The sequence below is a fragment of the Gopherus flavomarginatus genome, chromosome 14 (assembly GCF_025201925.1).
Source record: "Gopherus flavomarginatus isolate rGopFla2 chromosome 14, rGopFla2.mat.asm, whole genome shotgun sequence".
Classification (NCBI taxonomy): domain Eukaryota; kingdom Metazoa; phylum Chordata; order Testudines; family Testudinidae; genus Gopherus; species Gopherus flavomarginatus.
In genome coordinates, this window is record NC_066630.1 from 38523573 (window position 1) to 38542964 (window position 19392).

The 19392-nt window shown below is 43.2% G+C and overlaps 1 protein-coding gene across 1 annotated transcript in view; it reads right to left on the reverse strand.

Moving 5' to 3' along the window:
- Window positions 1-678: 678 nt before the first annotated feature.
- LRRC36 (leucine rich repeat containing 36) overlaps window positions 679-19392 on the reverse strand; it is a 43300-nt gene continuing 24586 nt past the window's right edge. Inside the window, exons 9-14 of the mRNA XM_050923183.1 lie at window positions 18750-19048; window positions 15955-16120; window positions 11579-11745; window positions 9293-9407; window positions 3879-3993; window positions 679-1135 (exon numbers count right to left, since the gene is read on the reverse strand). Coding sequence (XP_050779140.1) covers window positions 937-1135; window positions 3879-3993; window positions 9293-9407; window positions 11579-11745; window positions 15955-16120; window positions 18750-19048 — 1061 coding nt within the window. The 3' untranslated portion in view covers window positions 679-936. The remainder of the gene's footprint in view (window positions 1136-3878; window positions 3994-9292; window positions 9408-11578; window positions 11746-15954; window positions 16121-18749; window positions 19049-19392) is intronic.

Consider the following 19392-nt stretch of genomic DNA (forward strand, 5'->3'; position numbering starts at 1 on the left):
CCTCCAGCATTCAATACAGCTCCACTTAACACAGCGAATGCAGCTAGAATGCATGCAGATAACTCCTATAGGCTAGTGCCAGCTCCAGGGGGACAGAGATAAGGTTGCATTGGTGTCCACCTTTCAGGCGTTAAAGGCTGAATTACCTTAATTCTTTATTTCCTGGTTTTCAGCACTTTAAGTTTTATTGAACTGGATGTTGTAGAAGAGCACAAGATACCACTGAGCAACTTTAACTCACTAAATCTTTCACAGTGAACATACACTGGAATCACCATCCCATAGCTGAAATGCAACCGTCTCTAGAGTAAAACATGACAGCTGTTAGCAGCAAACAGCAACAGTGCAGGAAAGTTTAGGATACGGAGAAATTATTCTGTACTAAACTGAAATTGCAGAGGGAATGATTATCTGCAGATTATCATCCAAAATAAAACGTCACCAGGTCACTGGGTTTAAAACTCCGAATTCTTGCAAAAAATGCCATGGGACATTACCTTAATTTTACACTTTATATCAAATATTGGATCTCCAACCACACAGCCACCTAGCACGGGACACTGATTCAGTACCATTTCAGAGGACACTGAATCCACTACTGAATCACCAATACTTCCTGAGGTGTGACTCTGTATTCTCTGTAGTATCCGCGAAGATCATACCTCCTTGGGACGGCAAGACTGCACACTATAGTTTTATTACAAAGAGCCTTGTGTGGGTTTTTTTGGTAAATCAAAGACAGAAAAACATAATGCTAACACCAAGTGGTGCTTAAGATGCTAATGCAAGGTAAGATTAGAATGACATAGTGAATTCACTTCAATAAAAGTAGACATTAGACACATTTGAATATAGTTTGACATCTCATATTGTATTTAAATGGAAAAGAACATAATCCATATAACATTAAATGTGTGAAGTGACTCCATGTTTCCTTTAGAGAGGAGAATTGCTTAATTGCTCTGCATTACTATACTGACTACAGCTGTGTGCTGATACAGGCGGAGTTCTTTCTAAAGGAGGCGATCTCTCACGAATGGTGAATTTCTCAGAAGAAAGCGTTGTTTTTACTGAACTAGGATTGTGCTCTTTATTCAGCTGTTGCAGCAGGAAGTTGTTCGTGGACACTAAAGACCTGGACGAGATGGCGAAGAGGTGGTTAAAATGATGCATAAGCCTGCATTCATTTGCATGAACTCTGCTAAGATGTGGAATGTATTCCCTGAAATGACACTAATTTCCATTTCTTCAAATTTATAGCAAACGGAAAGTTAAAATGAAGCGTGTAGTTCATGCTTCTGTATTTCAAACCAATTCTAGCAGTCACACTTTAAGGTTCCATTTATAAATAGTTTATAATGGGCTAAAATGATTGATGTTATAAACCTGTTACAGGCATAAGTAATGTGTTATGGACAGCTACAAGCACATCAGTAGAAAGAGTTATGCTATAAATGATAAGAAACCTACTGACCTGATGGACAATTGATTAACCACCCTTAGAACACATGGTACTAGATTCACATCTGTAAATATATTAAATCCAGTACTTCCATATCTGAGCAATTTTCGAGAAATGCTCTGGAATGTGTGCCTTTGGTTATGTACATATGCATCTATGATATGCTAATATGAGCTGTCACCACGTGCTGATGCATGCAAGCTACCTCTTTTTTGTTTGTTTGGTCTGATCATTACACATGGTAGCTACGTGTCTGAGAGTTTCCTAGCATAACACAACCCCTATTATGGTCATTTTAGGGTTCAGTAAGGAACAGCCTGTCTTCTTCCAGTCACTGACTATGGTTTCAAAGAAGGAAGGAGTAGTCTCTCGTACCAATTTAGATTGGTGCAATTTGGTGAAAACGCTAAAGAAACGTCGATCAACTACATTAGGCTATGGCAACACTACAGAGCTTGCAGCGGCACAGCTTAGGCATGTACCATTGTACTGCTGCTAGTGCAGATGCTCGAAGCCGATGGGGGAGAGCTCACCTATTGACTTAATTAATCCACCCCCAACGAGTGGCAGCAGCTACGTCAGCCGGAGAAGCTCCCCTACCAACACAGTGCTGTCCACACCAGCACTTAGGTCGGTGTAATTTACGTCACTTGGGGGGGTGGCATATTCACACCCGAGTGACATAATTTATACTGACCTAAGCTGTAACATGTACATAGCCAGTGTCTTGCTTCTCAGATTCAGAGTCACTGTTACAATGTATACGGATGCTATTTTATATGTCCATAATATGAACGCAGGATTGTCTCTAGGTTTTTGGTTGTTCTATAAGCTGTTGTACAAGATCAGAGTTGGATGGGTCACTACAAAAACTAATTTCTCCATGCTAATTTCCTCCTACTGTTACTCACACCTTCTTGTCAACTGTTTGAAATGGGCCACCCTGATTACCACTACAAAAGTGATTTCCCCTCCTGTTGATAAATGTCCACTTTAATTGAATTGTCTTGTTAGAACTGACCCCCTACTTGGTAAGGCAACTCCCATCTTTTCATGTACTCTGTGTGTGTGTGTGTGTGTGTGTGTGTGTGTGTGTGTGTGTGTGTGTAAGTAATATATGTTCTTACTGTATTTTCCACTCCGTGCATCTGATGAAGTGGGTTTTAGTCCACACAAGCTTATGCCCAAATACATTTTTTAGTCTCTAAGGTGCCACGAGGACTCCTTGTTAAGATTACTTGAGTGACATCAACTGTAAAATTCCTTACTATTAAGGTTTAGCTGATTTTTTTTAATGTAATCTTAATTTTGATTTTTTTCCAGGCTAATATGTTTGTATTTTAAGAAAACTACAGTATTCATTCATTTAAAATTAGAACCTGGTTAACAAAGTGTTGCTTTGGCCTAATAGCATATTTAAGAACTGTTCACCATCAGGAATCCCTGACAAACTTGTGAGCTGTGCAAAGACACTAGTGATACTGGGCTGATCTTGTGAAGTGTGCCTGGGGCCATGAGGAGTTCGGAACTCCATGCAGGCTTTAGAATGCATGAGGAAACTGCTGTGAACAGATAAATACTTTCCCCCTGAACTGATCAAAGTCTTTACCAAGATAAAAACATATTTGGATTTTTAGGCAAAGACACTTTTGAAAATGTGAGATCATCAAATGCTTTGTCAGTTTTTTCTGAACCTCTGTGAAAAATCCTCCACTGTTTAAAAGTTCATGTTTCTAAAATCAATCTGCTTGAAATTTTACTTTTGATTTAAAACTGGGCTTATAATGAAAATTATAGTAGCTCACCCCACACTATGAATAAGTCAATCATGTTTCTACAAATATATAGTGGAGACAATATAGTGACACAGTGCAAGTCACCATAATCTAGGTAGATCCCATTTTTAGAAAAGGAGATGAGCCTAAAACTCAATTTGATTTAATATTTGATATTTCCCCCACCTCAATGCACTGATGTGTAGCCTGATTTTCAGAGGTGTGGAGCATACTTTGTTCTCACCGACTTCAATGAGAGTTGTGTGGATGACCAGGACATTTGAAAATTAGGCCACAGACTCTTTTTTCTGCAAAAAGTCTCTGGGCAGGTCTATAGTTAAAGCGCTGCAGTGGCGCAGCTGTAGTTTCAGTGAGGACAATATCGACGCCGACAGGAGGGCTTCTCCTATCAGCACTGGTACTCCACCTCCCTGAGAGCTGGCAGCTATTGCAACAGGAGGGCTTCTCTCATTTACATAGTGCTGTCTACACCAGTGGGTTGGTCAGTTTAACTGAATCACTCAGGGATGTGGATTTTTCACACCCCTGAGCAACCTAGTTATAGTTATACTGACCTAATTTCCTAGTGTAGACCTGGCCTCCATGTGTGTAGAGCTTCTACTTCATACTGTTAATCATACCTCTGACTCTCCTGTAGAAGATGCACGGTCTCCTGCAGTTTCTTATGTTGTTTTAATTCCAGAGTTAAGTACTCTACTTGGACACTCAGCTGCTCGTTCTTATGTAGCAACTCATCTAAAAAAATACAGTGAGTTGAGGTCAGCAAAATACAGAGCTGTATGCCTGAAAATGCATTTTAAAATAAGTAACATTATTAATAGTAATGACAGAACCTCTGAGTAGAATGAACTACTAGTAATTACTACTACTACTACTACTAACAGGGTTGCATATTTTGTAGCTTCTGTAGGCCGAACTCATGGAACAAACCAGGGACTCCTTGCATCTTGCCACTCCAGCTCACAAGCTCCATGTGTCCTGCATGTTTCCCTCTCCACCATGCCACTGTCGCCCATTCTTCCTGTCCATGGTAGAGTCTACGTGTTTCCCCCAGCTCCCCTTGCCTCATACCGGGGTCCCACATTCTTTCCACCCATGTCAGGGTTCTGTGTGCTCCCATTCCCATCCGCCCAGGCCGAGGGTTTCCCACTCTGCCCTGCCAGGGGCTCAGTGTGCACTTCCCATTCTTTCCTTCCACCCTCCCCATTTGTCCTCTTTCTGTCTGGTGATAAGTCATTCAAAATATCAACATGTTAAAGTCTATTGGGAAGATGAGCAGAGATGAGATGAAGTATTGTTATCCTGGAAAGTGTTAACTGGAATCATCAACCAGTTCTTTGATCTCTAGGTAATTACAGAGGTGCTTGAAGCTGTGGTTCTGCTACACAGATGAAAGGGACTCCATGTGTCTCCCATTTTCTCCCTTTCTGATTTTCTGATTTTCACCAAAATCCGTATAGTTCTTCTCAGCTGGCTGTGATGTAGAACCTCAGCCCATTATTATTTTATTTTATTATTCTAATTCATGTTTCTAAGGGGATTTTCACCAAAGTTTCTAGATTATTTTTCAGTTTGTTTAAAATAGAATCTATGATCCCTCCCGAGGAGGAGTCGGTTCTGTATTTCCGTATTTTATGAGTAATTTGATCTAGATTCTAGGTGCATTATTTCAGGAGCAACTGCTAGGGCCATTTTATGGTTTGTTTGTTAAGGAATTGCTTACATTCAAATAGGAGCCCCACAGCATAATCTGCTCATTGCAAGCTCTGGGCTCAGCCAAATTTTGGTGTTATCAAATTCCACAACCAAAGTCAGGCCCTGTCATACAGCAGACACTTACAAGTTCACTGTCCGGTACATGAACTTGGCAAAACTGTTGCTAGCATACTAGGCACTAGATATTTCTGTAAATATATTCCAGCTAGTACAGATACATCCCAAACTAGTACAAGATAAGAGATGTTGACAACATAATGAATAGGGCTGTTTTGTCCACGATATCAGGAACAAGGGGAGGTAACAAATGCCATGAAACGTGTAAGTTTTGTACGTTAGGATTTTTTTAGCCTATAAATGTTGGGGTACTTGGCCTTGATTCTTTGTTCAGCTGAGGTGGCAGCAGAAAATCCAGCTGCTGACTGAGCTGTTCCTTGACACAGGGCACTTATGTGTCAGTGTACCTGAAACCACCGAGCCAGGGCTCTACGACTGTGTCTTGACGTCAGTAAACCTGGCCGAGTGCCTGTGTCACTGAACCATGCCTGTGGTCTGTCTTTGAGTAACAGTGCAGCGTTATTAGCAAATATCGCAGCCTGCTGAACTAACATTGAATTTCAAGGACAGAACCACAGAGCAGCCTGAACAGTGCTACCGAGGCAACAATATTCCAGCTCCCAGCACTTAACCATGCTGAGTAGTACTAGCAAGAGCTGCTGAACCAGCTATCCGCGCAGAGCTGGGAAAGCACATGGAAAGCACACAAACACGCAAGCCAATTGACGACAATACTCTATCACTAAAGAGTTAAAGGGTGGAAATACAATTAATACCTCTCATCATGGGTTCATGTAAAATAGATCTTATTAAATGAACTCGATATACTTTGACAAGATTTAAAGTCCAGTTGTTAAGAATGTTAAATGTTGATAAATGAACTTTAATATGGCCAAGTTCAAGCTCCTACATCTAGGAACAAAAAATGTAGGCCACAGAATGGGTGACTGTATCCCAGAAAGCAGTGACCCTGAAATTAATTTCGGGGTCAATATAGATGAAGTTTATGTTTAGCTGGTTAAGTGTGATACTGTGCTTAAAAAAGGGCTAGCGGAATATTTGGATATATTAACTGGCAAATACTTAGCAGGACCACGGTTGTGGCATTACCTCTATATATGACATCGGTAAGGCTGTTACTGGATAGCGTGTCCAGTTCTAAAAGGATGTTGTATATTGTGAAAAAGCGCAGACAGCTCAGAGAAGAACTACAGGAACGGTTCGAAGTCTGGAAAACATGCCGTACAGCAAGAGGCTAGAGGGGTTAAATCTATTTCACTTATTAAAGAGAAGAGGTGATTTAATGATGAGTTGTAAGTACCTACAAAAGAAGACTTTGATCTTAGAGGACTCTGTAGTCTAGTGGACAGGCAGAACAAGATCCTATGGCTGGAAGCTGAAGTCAGTTAAGGTCAAATTGTAAATAAGACAAATTTAACACCAAAGGTAATTAATCATTGGAACAGCGTACCAAGAGATGTAGTAAATTCTCCATCATTTGCAGTCTTGACTTAGACTTCAAATGATGGAGAATTTACTTCATGTTTTTCTAAAATGTATGCTGTGGTTCAACCACAAATTGTTGGGTTAGAAGTAGGGATCCCTGGGTAAAATTCTAGGGCCTGCTTCAGAAGGTCATATTGGATGGTCAGACCCTTCTGGCCTTCTTCTATGAATCTGCCTGAGATGAGGTTGTGGCTACTACCAGTATTACTGGCAACTGATCTCATGTTGGGGAGCATGAGTTTAAACTTAATCCCACTGCCGTCTGGTGCCTTATCCTCCGTGGGATAGAGACAGGTCAAAGCTATCTGATACGTGGAAAGGGATTCCCTCACTTAGTCCTGACAGGAATTAGGGAGGCCCTAGGGTTCTCAGAGTCTGTCCTCTGGTGGTATTGTTCTAATGCGTTTCCTGATCCCTACATTTATTACAATCTTGTTTTGGTTGCCCAACCCTCTGATGTGCCCCAGAAGGGCACATGTGACACAGCTGGTCATCAGCATAGTGCTTCATTAGTTGTGCAGTGGTAATATTTGTATGCACTAAATCACGTTAGATGCCTGTGACAGTCCCCTTGGCAAATGGTCTCCCATTCTTTGCAAACAACTCTCACCTCAGACCTGAGAAACTCATTAGACCAAACACAGGTCTTGTAGGGTATTTGCTCATAAGAGGCAACATGTAAGGTATCTACATAAAGCTCTTATCAAGACTCATTATCGGTGTTCCCACCCAATTTTTTCCACCAGTGTGCAGAATGAATTTTGTTATGTGCACCACTATGGAGGTGGTGTGTGACCCATCACATTCATATCGGTGCACATAACAAAATTCATGTGGTGGGGGTGGGGCCGAGGGTTGGGGTGCAAGGGTGTGAGGGCTCTGGCTGGGGATGCAGGCTCTGGGGTGAGGCTGTGGATGAGGTGTTTGGGGTGCAGGAGGGTGCTCCAGGGCTATGGCGGGAAGAGAGGACTCCCTGCAGCTCTCTCTCCCCGCAGCAGCACCAGGGGCAGGGGGTGGGGCAGTGCCTCTCCCCACTGCAGCAGCTCCAGGGTTGGGGCCACAGGCTAGGCGCCCGGTCCCTGCAGGTCCGGCCAGGACTAGGTTCAGGGTGGGATGCCTCGGCTGCAACAGGTCTGGGCTGGGGATGGGTTTGAGAAGGAGCACCCCGTGACAGGGCTGGGCCGGGCCAGGCTGCTGTGGCTGGGTCCAGGCCAGGACGCCCGGGTTCTTTTTTTTAACGAACTATAGACAGGTATCATATACAGCAGAGATTCTTAACCTGGGGTGCACGCAGCCCCTGGGGGTGTGAGACATGCCAGTTTTTTTTTTTTAGAAGGTAAATCATCAAAACCACAAATTAAGAATAGGCATGTAAGTACATCTACTTTATTTCATCAAAGCTATGTATTTATTAACATTATCCATTTTTTAATGATTACTGTAATATACAAACAAAAAATATATCTAGGTTTAAGGGGTGCGAGAACATATTTTGAGAACCAAAGGGGTGCAGGCTGCAGTAAAGGTTAAGAACCACTGATATACAGGTATCGAGAGAGACTTGCAGAAGCAAGGATAGGGTGCTCCAACAACCATCACAGGAGGTAGGAAGAAACTGAGGAGGGCCTGGGGCAGCTCAGCCCTTTATACCTGCATGATGTGCAACAGCAGAGGGTGCTCAGGCTGTCCCAACAGATACTGCTAAGAGTAAAAACTCTCTGCCAACTGTGCACTCCAGTGCACAAACACCTACAGTGGAATGGACGTGTGCAATCACTCGAAGAACCTACTTAATAGGTACCTTTCCTAACTTATAAATAAGTGTAGCCCCTAGTTGGTTTTATGTTTGTTTGTTTGTTTCTTGTTTATAGTTGAATCTCTATTCCTTCTTAAATAAAGAACATAAGAACGGCCCTATTGGGTCAGACCAAAGGTCCATCTAGCCCAGTATCCTGTCTTCTGACAGTGCCCAGTGTCAGGTGCCCCAGAAGAAATGAACAGAACAGGGAATCAAGTGATCCATCCCCAGTCACTCATTCCCAGCTTCTGGCAAACAGAGGGTAGGGACACCATCCCTACCCATCCTGGCTAATAGCCATTGATGGACCTGTCCTCCATGAATTTATCTAGTTCTTTTTTGAACCCTGTTATGGTCTTGGCCTTCACAACATCCTCTGGCAAGGAGTTCCACCTTTTTCTTGTTTTATTACAAGTGCTGTGTGGTATACAGGAGCAGTGATTTAAGGTAAAATTAGTAACCTACTCCTTTGGGAGCAGAAGATCTGGGATTTCTGTGAGCAGCCTCTGGCAGGGGCTGGTTATCAGAGGGGAATTGTTCAAGAGGACTCGGGGACTGGAGTGCCCCTCTTGTTAGCCTGCAAGATGAAGCCAGGGCTGGCATAACCCAGGGGAAGATGCGTGAGTGGCTGAAAGGCTGGTGCTGTTAGGGAGTTAACACCCAGTTACCACAAGCAAGGCTCCCTCAGGCTAGAGGCAGGGGGATAACAGTGACTCTCAGTCCTGGGCACCCCAACAACCATCACAATACCACTAACTAGATGCTACAGCCTTTCTGGCTGAAAACTGATCCTTCATTTCTCAGGGTATTAGTGTTGAGCAGCATCTAAACAAACACTTGGACTTATTTCTAACTCTTCAGAGCTGCAATAACAGCACTTACCGGCAAGGAGAAAAGAATAATTCAGACACAGTCATATTACATATATTAAGCCAAAACCAAGCCTTGTGAACCTACCGTAAGTGAGTGAGTGAGTCCCACTGAAGCAATAATTAGAGGCAGCAGTGTAGTTCACTTCCTGTAACTGGGAAGATGACACATGGCTCTCCTCCTGCCCCTTGGCTTGCTGCTGCTGCTTCACACAGTCCAGAATTTGACAAGATAAAACAAAACAGTTGAAAAATCAAAACATGTTAAGAGAAATTAAATATTTTCCTACAGTCTGATCCAATGTCCACCAAAGCCAATAGGTTTCAGAGTGGTGTTAGTCTGTATCAGCAAAAACAATAAGGAGTCCTTGTGGCACCTTAGAGACTAACAGATTTATTGGGGCATAAGCTTTCATGGGCTAGAACCCACTTCATCAGATGCCTGGAGTGGAACATACAGTAGGCAAATATAAATATACAGCACATGAAAAGATGGGAGTTGCCTTACCAAGTGGGGGGTCATTGCTAACGAGGCCAATTCAATCATGGTGGACGTGGCCCATTTCCAACAGCTGACAAGAAGGTGTGAGTATTGACAGAGGGAAAATTACTTTTTGTAGTGACCCAGCCACTCCCATTCTTTATTCAGGCCTAATTTGATGGTATCAAATTTGCAAATTAATTCCAGTTCTGCAGTTTCTCATTGGAGTCTGTTTTTGAAGCTTTTTTGTTGAAGAATGGCCACTTTTCAATCTGGCCTTAATTTGAAAACTTGACACCATCAAATTAGGCCTGAATAAAAACCAGGAGTGGCTGGGTCACTACAAAAAGTAATTTTCCCTCTGATACTCACACCTTCTTGTCAACGGTTGGCAATGGGCCACATCCACCCTGATTGAATTGGCCGCATTAGCACTGACCCCCCACTTGGTAAGACAACACCCATCTTCTCCTGTGCTGTGTATTTATACCTGCCTACTGTGTGTTCCACTCCAAGCATCTGATGAAATGGGTTCTAGCCCACAAAAGCTTATGCCCAGATAAATTTGTTAGTTTCTAAGCTGCCACAAGGACTCCTCGTTGTCAAAGCCAATAGGAGTCTTTCCATTGATTTTGATGGTCATTATATCAGGCCCTTTGTGCAGTGATGAATGCAAATGGGGGCAGTGCTGCTGTGCTCTTTCCCCAAAGCCAGTACACCTAACCTTTTAAAGACTTGGCTGAAATGCGTTCTTAAAGGAAAATGGCGCTCTCAGCCATTAACAGAGTGTGGAGAAGTTCTGCCATTTCCAAATAGATACTTTAAAAACCAATACAATACAAAAGGCACTTAAGAGACACTGGCAGGTAGTTCAAGGTTTTGTCAGGAACCAGATTTAAACTGATATGTTTTTCGATACATTGTTTAAAGGATTTAATTGAAAACAGGTTTTAACTTTGGACATAAACATTTCCCCTGCAGTGTCTGCAAGCTGAACACTGCAGCATTGCCAGACAGTGTGGTCTCTCAGCCTGAGCATGGGCCCTGCCCCTGATTTACCCTGTGCTTCGGGCCAGTCACAAAAGCTCTCTGCCCCAGTTTCTCCTTCTGTAACAGGGTGTTAACTTGCTCAAAGGGATGAAGTCTGGACTGATGTTTGTAGACTGCTCTGAAGATGAAAACTGATATGTAAAGTGATGGCTATTACTGTCATTAGTGCACTGCTGCAAAAGAAGCAGAAAATGAAACTGTCTGGCTACAAAGGTAAAAGTGACCAGTCTGTTTTCACTGGTCACACTGCATGAAGCGCAAAAACTAAGCAAACTGCATACATGATAAATTATTATTTTTAATTATTTCATTTTTAATAATCTGGAGGAAGATTTTCCTGGGCATGAAAGGCAGATAGATGGGAGCTGAGTGCCTAACTGCTTTTGTGCCTCTGAAAATTTGCCCCCCTGAAATGGTGTTAGTGATTTAGATCAGGGAAGATTTTAATATACATCTTTTCCCTGACAATGTCCCTTTAACAAACACATGACATTGCAAATCAAATGCAAGACCATAACTCTCCAATCACCAGAGGCACATCCAAGATAGATCTTTCTCTCGCAAGGCATTATCAGTAAAAATGTGCTCATGTTTGACACTTCCACTGTACTGATACTTGCCAGGAGGTCTAGTCTCATCTACAGTATGGTGGGACTCAAGGAATGCAAATCCCACTTGAATGCAGACAAAAAGGCAATTTGTGTGTCATTTACACCTCTTTGCAATCAGCTGTACTGATTATCAGTTTGGGATTTTTATGTTACAAGGAAGTTTTCCTTACTGAAAAGTTCATCCCCTTGTTTCCATATGACACAGGCATGGGAAGGGAAGAAAAACACCTACCAAAGCCATGTTTGCTCTGTCGAACGGCTCAGCATACTTCACCTGGGACCTTTGAAGTCTGGAAGTATTTCCAGCTAAGACTGATGGGCTATCCCCACCTGGTAGGTGAACATCCTTCTGTGGAGGGGTAGAGGCCATAAGATACAAAAGCAAATCTTGGGCTGGAGCTACAGAAAAACAAATGGGTTGGAAAAGCAGAGTCTGAAAAACAGAGCATTGGTTTCATGTTTAGTGACAGTATCAATAGCATTAGGTGGGAAATGATTTTTCCCACATGGGGAAACTTTCAAGATTTTGAAAAATTTTCCTGCCTTGAATCAAGATGAAAAGTCAATCTCAAAAAATTTCAGACTGAAAATCTTCCCCAGAAATAAATCAGTTCCTGTTTGTTTCAATAATTTCAAACCATTTTATTTAGACATCAGCCATTTTTGTTTGAACATCGTTTTTATTTAAATTTTGAAATGTACTTAGTTTACAGTGTTTTTTGAAACCAAAAAATCATTTTGAATCAAAACCTGGAACTTTTTCAATTAGAAAATGTCAATGTCCCATTTTGACAAACTGGAAGCATTTTCCCTCCAAACATTAACAAAATGGCAATTTTGTGATAGAAAAATGCTTAGCTGAGAAATTCCTGACCATCTCTAAGTATCAATACACCTGAACTTTTTTTTTTTTTACAGTATCACATCTGAAGAAAAGGCCTGAATTCTAAAAGGTTGGACAGTTTGGCTCTGACACACTGGTTGGTCCCTGTCATGAACATACAGCTAAGGGTAGCATAAATCCCTCCTTTTGCCTGTAAGGGGTTAAGAAGCTCAAATAACCTGGTTGGCATCTGACCAAAAGGACCAATAAGGGGAGAAGATACTTTCAAATCTGTAGGAGGAGGTTTTTGTTTTGTCTCTTTTGTTGTTCTCTTCAGGTCAGAGAGGAACCAGGGCAGGAAAAATACATCTCCTAAAGCCATATCTGAAATAAGCATCTAAGATTACAAATTGTAAGTAATAGCAAGGAAATGTGGTAGGTTATCTTTTGTTTTAGCTTGTGAATTGTCCCTATGCTAAGAGGGAAGTTTATTCCTGTTTTTTGTAACTTTAAGGTTTTGCCTAAAGGGGAATGCTCTGTGTTTTAAATCTATTACCCTGTAAAATTACCTTCCATCCTGATTTTACAGAGGTGCTTCTTTTACTTTTTTCTTTATAATAAAGTTCTGCTTGTAAGAATCTGATTGGGTTTTTAGGAGACTAAAAACCAAGGGTCTGGTCTGTGCTCACCTTGTTAACCTAGTTGGTTGGTATATTATTCTCCAGCCTCCCCAGGAAAGGGATTGAAGGGGCTTGGGGGGATATTTTGGGGAAACAGGAACTCCAAGTGGTCCTTTTCCTGAATCTTTGTCTAACTCACTTGGTGGTGGCAGCAATATCGTCCAAGGACAAGGAAGAATTTGTGCCTCAGGGAAGTTTTTAACCTAAGGTGGTAGAAATAAGCTTAGGGGGTCTTTCATGTGGGTCCCCACATCTGTACTCTAGAGTTCAGAGTGGGGAGGGAACCCTGACAGTCCCTAAGGATTAGATTCACAGAGGAGCTTAAGGAGGGTGACTCTGAGCATCGTCACACCTTATTTTTAGGTGCTTGGAAAATCACTGGGATTCTCAAAGCCTGAGTTCAGCACCCAGGTTCCCTATACAATGAATGGGCAGACATAGATGCCTGAGAATAGGATTCACAAAAGCCAGCACACTAGGCAACTCCTTGTCTAAAATAACCAGTGTGAGATGCCAAGGGTTCTGTGGTAAGCTCTGCCCCTCGCAGAGATAGGTACCTAAATCCAGGCTGCAGGGAGGTGCCTCCCTTTGCCTGGGATTGCCAGGTGTGAATCCTCTCTTGGCATTAGATGCTTACGTGGTTCTAGCAAGAAGCTGGGGTGCAGATGCTCCTGCATAACTTTTAGCCTAGTGGTTAAGGTACTCTTCTGGAACATGGGAGACCTCCTAGTTCCAGTCTCACCTCTTCCTGAAGGGGAGAAAGGATTTGAACAGGGATCTGCCATGTCTCAGGTGACTGCCCAAGTCCACTGGGCCATGGGATTTTCTGGGTTGGAGTTCCCTGTTGAAGCTGTTCCACTCTAGATACATAATTTAAAAAGTCATTGGAGCAGGGGGACTGAATCCTGGGTGTCCTACTTCTCACATGAGTTTTTTAACCACCAAGCCCATGCTCACTTCTTCTCTTTCTCTCTGGCACAATGCTGAAGCTGTTCCACACTGGATAAATAATGTAAGAATCATTGGGCCAGAGAAACAGAGCATAAAAATGACCCTATAGCCTGGTGATCAGAGCATCTTCTGGGGAGGTGGAGGAGCTAGAATCCACTGTCATAACTCTAATTATTATTTTTTAAATTATCCACAGTGAGGAAAGTCCCCCTGTTGGAGTATTCTACAGCCCTGTGGTTAGGGCACTCACATGAGAGGTGGCAGATTTCTGTTTAAATTCCCGCTCCCTCTTATGCAGAGGTGGGACTTGAACCAGGCTCTCCCACATCCCATGTGAGTACCCTAAACATTAAGGTAGGACCTTCTCCACCAGCTGCTCTGTGTGAGTTCACTTATAGGCACCTGTGATGGGGCACTCTACTCACTGCAAGATGGCACCTCCTCCAGGCCTGCCAATGAGGGGGGCAAAGAGGACAATTGCCCAGGGGCCCGGGCAATTTAAAAGGGTCTAGGGGCTCCTGTCCACTGCTGCCAGCCCTGGGCCCCTTTAAATCACCCAGGCAGGCCACAGGGCTCCTAGGCACACACAACCGCTCTGGGCCCGTGCTTTGGGGGCCCCACCCTTTGTGGGGCTTCATGGGCCGGCACGACTGGCCAGCGCAGGTGGTTCTGGAAGTGACAGATTCGTCACTTCTGTCCTGGGCCCTGCCCCCCTAGAGACGGCTCTGGGCCCGGAGCCTGGAATTTCTGTCAGCGGGCCTGGCTCTGTGTCGCCAAGATCCCTCACTGCAGTTGCATGCCATCTCTCTTGGTCTCCAACCTTTCTCTCACTCCAGGAGCTGCTGCTGCTTCTCCGTGACTCGGCCCTTTGGCCAGGTCCCCGTGCAGTTTCTCCTTCTGGGTGTGTATCAAAGTCCCTTCTCACCAGCAGTCTTCCCTTTTGCTAACCCATGATGCCACTTCCCTCGTGGCAGGTGGGAAACCCAGGCCTGCCCTCTACGCTAGGTTCCAGCCCAGGGACCCTGTGACTCATAGCCAAGGTCTGTTCAGTCCCCAACCTTGCTGCTTACTCCCTGGGCTGCTCCCTATCCTGTGTCCCACAGGCTCTCTTTCCCACTCTCTTCAGAGTACAGCCTTCCCTCTAGGTTGGGCCAGGCCCCCAGGGTCCTACTCTTTCGCTGGATTCCCTCCTTCCCTCTCTACTAAACAGTGGGTGATTGCAAACTTGCAGCCTTTGCTGCTGCCAGCTTCCTGGGTTCACACTAGCCCAGCTCCCCTCTACTCAGGTGAGCTTCCCTCTAATCAAGGCTCTCCACTCAGCCTATATCGCTCTCTTTTACTGCTTAGTTGGCGGACTGGGCCCGTCTGTCCTAATTCAGCCCTCTCAGAACCAAGGTGGGGAGTGCACCCTATCGCAGAGCCCAGTCTGGTAGGTGAGGTCTGAGCATGCTCACCAGATCAGGCTCTGCAACTGAGTTAGGCAGCAGAACCCCTCTTTTCCCCTAGCTCATGCATCATACTGGGGTTAGGCTTCCAGATGTCTGGCATGTGGCTGCAGTGCGAGTGCACAGAGGTAGAAACGCAGGCACCTAGGGAACTGCAAAAATATAGGTGCTTAGTGATTATTTTAGGAGCCTACAGGGTTTGGAGGCAGTTGAGCAGCAGTTTTGTGAATCCCCATGGGGCCTGATGCTGGGATTTAGGTGCCTGAAGTGGTCGTTAGCTCCTTTTGTGAATCTAGCCCTAGATTTATTGCAGCTTTTCTTGACTTGCATTTCTACTATGCATTACACCTGCACTGCATATGCTATGCAGCAACTGTAAGGAAAACCACACCGCAGAGTCACAGAAAACATTACTTACTGCTCAGCAATGTATGAAAAATCATCATATCTTAAGAGAATTCTCCAGAATGGGGAGCTACCACTTTGTAACTGGAAGAGACTGCAGGAAAAGTTACCGCCGAAGCCAGAAATTGCACCAAGTGAAATCCAAATGACGAACAGTTAAAATAACTTCCCATTCGCAAATGCCAATTGGGAGAAAGCAGTTTGATGTTTAAGCCACAGAATTTCAGGTTGCCTGGGAGGATCGGTACAGTAGAGACAAAAACAGACTTAGACTATTCATTCAAATTCAAATGAAATAACTTACCAAGAAAATTCTTGTTGAGGAGGAGGGATCCAGCTCCATCCCAGTAACGATCTACCAGCTCCAGGAGCTGCTGTAGGACAACAGCAACATGTGATGCTTTCTCAGTCCTTTTGGGACTTTGACTTTCTGTGAAACTCGTATCATTGCTCAGATCATTGGGAACAGACTAAGGACAAAAAAGGCAAACCCAGCTGTTTATTTTTCCAGATAAATTATGCAATAGCTTTGCAAGCACCTAACTTATGTGCATAAACCAGGTATTTGTGCATGCATATTTCCAACTGGCACAGAACTGGCCAGGTGCACAGGAAGATACCTGATTTGTGTGAGAATGTAAGCTTGGGGCACCTGAATTTACATGCACAATTGCATGAGGTTCATTTTGTAAAGGCCACCTGTACATAAAGATACATACAATCTAAATAAATCACATAGGACTTTAAAAACATAAAGAAAAGAGAATTTTTCCTCTCTTTGTATTAAGGACATAAAGCCCCTTTGAAGTCGTATGCTGCACACAGGTACTACAAGTAAGATGGGTACTAAGAAAGAGACTACTGGGACCATGTAGCTTCTCCTCCTGTATAATGCAAGCTAGAGAATTTCACACTGTAATTCATTCATCATCTCAGGAGCGTATGTTTTAAAAATACACCTGATCTCGATTTAAAGACTTCAAGTGCAGGACAATCCAACACATTCATTGGGAAGCTGTTCTGGTGGTTAATTACACTTGTTCAAAATTTGTGTCTATTTCCAAGTTGAATTTGCCTCGCTTCAACTTCCAGCCATTGGTTTCTGCTTGATTAACAAGGGGTCTCTACTATTTTTCTTCCCGTTCAAGGATTTACAATCAAATAGCCTCCTAATCTTTTTCATAAGCTAAACAGACTGAGCTCCGTAAGTCTCTCATTTCCAGTATTTGAATCAATCTCTTGGCTCTTCTAAGCCCTTTCCAATTTTTCAACATCCCTTTTCAAATGTGGACACTAGAACTGGATACTGTGTGTGAAATCCTGGCTCCACTGAAGTCAGTTGTAGTTTTGCCATATACTTAAATGAAGCCACAATTTCACACACTTTTCCAGTAAAGGTCTCACTAAGGCTTCTTACAGGATTAATATAATCCTCCTACTCGATATTTCTCTCTTTGTACATCAAAGAATTGCATTAGCCCTCCTAAAGCATCGCACTGGGAGTTCACGTACAGTTGATTTCCACCAGCCATGACCCTTAAATCCTTTTCAGAGTCACTGCGTTCCAGGACACAGTCTCCCAACCTGCAAGTGTGACCTACCTTTGTCCTACCTGTCTGACCTTGTGTTTGGCCATATTAAAACATATGTTTGGCTGTGCCCAGTTTACCAAGTGGCCCAGATTGCTCATCACTAATTATCATTAATGATCCCCCAAGCAATATTTGTGTCATCTACATGCTTTATAAACAATGGTTTTATGTTCCCTTTCAAGAGCCCTGAGATATTGAGGAATTCCCAGCCTGTTCTCTTAGAACCTCAGAAAATTTACCATGGGGCACATTCTTCACTGCATCATAGCAGTGTGACCTGCTGGTATAATTCCATTGGCTTCCATGGAATTATAAGTAAAACTAGTATAATGCAGTGGCAAATTAGTCCCAGTGTTAAGGTATATGGAACTAAGAAGACACAAGAGAGTAGACACAGGCCAAAACTCTATCCTCAGGAATTCACAAAATGCATACAGTGGGAATCAGGACTAGTGTACAATGTTGGCATAAAGTCCCTGCTTGTGTTGTTCTGATTCCTAGAGTTTTAAGGCCAGCAGGGACCACTGTATCATCTGGTCTGGCCTTCTGTATATCACAGACCATTACATTTCACCAAGCTACCCCATAGTGAGCCCAATAACTTAGGTTTGGCTAAAGCAGATCTTCCACAACGGCCATCAGTTTTGTATCTGAGACATCGAGAGATGGAGAGTCAACCATCTCCCTTGGAAGTTTGTTCCAACAGTTAACCACCCTCAATACTAAAAAATTGTGCCTAATTTCTAACCTGAGTGTGTCTGGCTTCAGCTTCCAGCCACTGCTTCTTGTTCTGCCTTTCTCTGCTAGACAAAAGAACCCTTTAGTTCCCAGTATATTTCTGGTGCTACACTGTGCACGCCCTTAACTATGTATTCCACATTACAGCAGACTGAGGTGCTGAACAGCAGCAGGCTTAGGACAGCTAGTATGGTGCAATGTCATCACAATCACTTCTCCTTTGTGGTAGCCATGCCCACTTCTCACTTATAACAAAGAGGACGTGATGTACAGCCTCTCCAACGTCTGTAGACCACTGCACGTTCACACTTGTGCTTGGGTGATAATCCACAAACCACTTAGAAAATGTTTGTGTCCAACCTACTCTTCCAGTGTGGTGCAAAGTGGGCACAATAACTCCATCTCTAAGACTGGACATTCCATAGTAAGGTGATCCCAATGCTGCTGGGCTTGGACCCCCAAGTCTGCAAGATCCTGGATTCAAAATTAAGTGCTGCCAGGTAGTGTCAGAGGAGGATCTATTGCTTACTCAAGTTGGGGTACTGTTTTCTTAGAGTACGTTTTTCATGTTATCTTCCGTAACCCATTAAAGTAGCATTCTACAGTTTTGTAGTATTCAGAATAATCATACAAAAACATATCCACACCATAGCTCTTACAACCATTTTCTGTTACAAATAGGCATAGTATAATGAGATGCCAATATAAATCGCCACTAATAGCAAATGCATTTCTGTACAGCAAAGAGGCTAAATAGTAAGACACTTGCCTCCTTATTTGACTCTTTAAAACAATGCTGAGGGGCCAGTGATGAATGCAGTCTGTCACTTTGTTTATACCCCATTTTAGAAGGGCTCATGCACCTGTTAGCTGCAGATTCGCTGTCTTTCCTAGGCATTGCAGATGGGAATGTTTTTCTCATTGTTGCTGGCTGTGAATGCGCAAGCAACGCTTCAGCTGATAAAAGTTGATGCCTTGATGTTAAATCACTGAAGCTGGTAGATAATGTAGAAAAACGAGTGGCTAACAGAGCAGGGTCACTGGTTAGGTGTGTATTGGTGTTCAGATCTAGGGGAAGGAAAACAGGAATGCAGATTAACCATCTCAGATGTTTTTATCCTGCTTCCCCCTTGTATCTTTCGGTGTTCTCCTCTAAGCAGTAACTCACATATGCTTATCAGTAAAGGAAGGACTATGATTCTAACAAAGTTTCAAAGGGGTCATTCATATAAAACAAAAGCAAACCCAAAACACTGAGTGACTGTGTTTCTGGCAAGAGCATAGAGGAGAAACAAAACAGCTGGAGCGGTGGATAGATGTAGGCCAGGTTGAGTGAATATGTTCAGACCCGCCCAAAGATCAATGATCTGCAATGTGATATAGAACCAACATTTTTACACTATGTCAAAAAT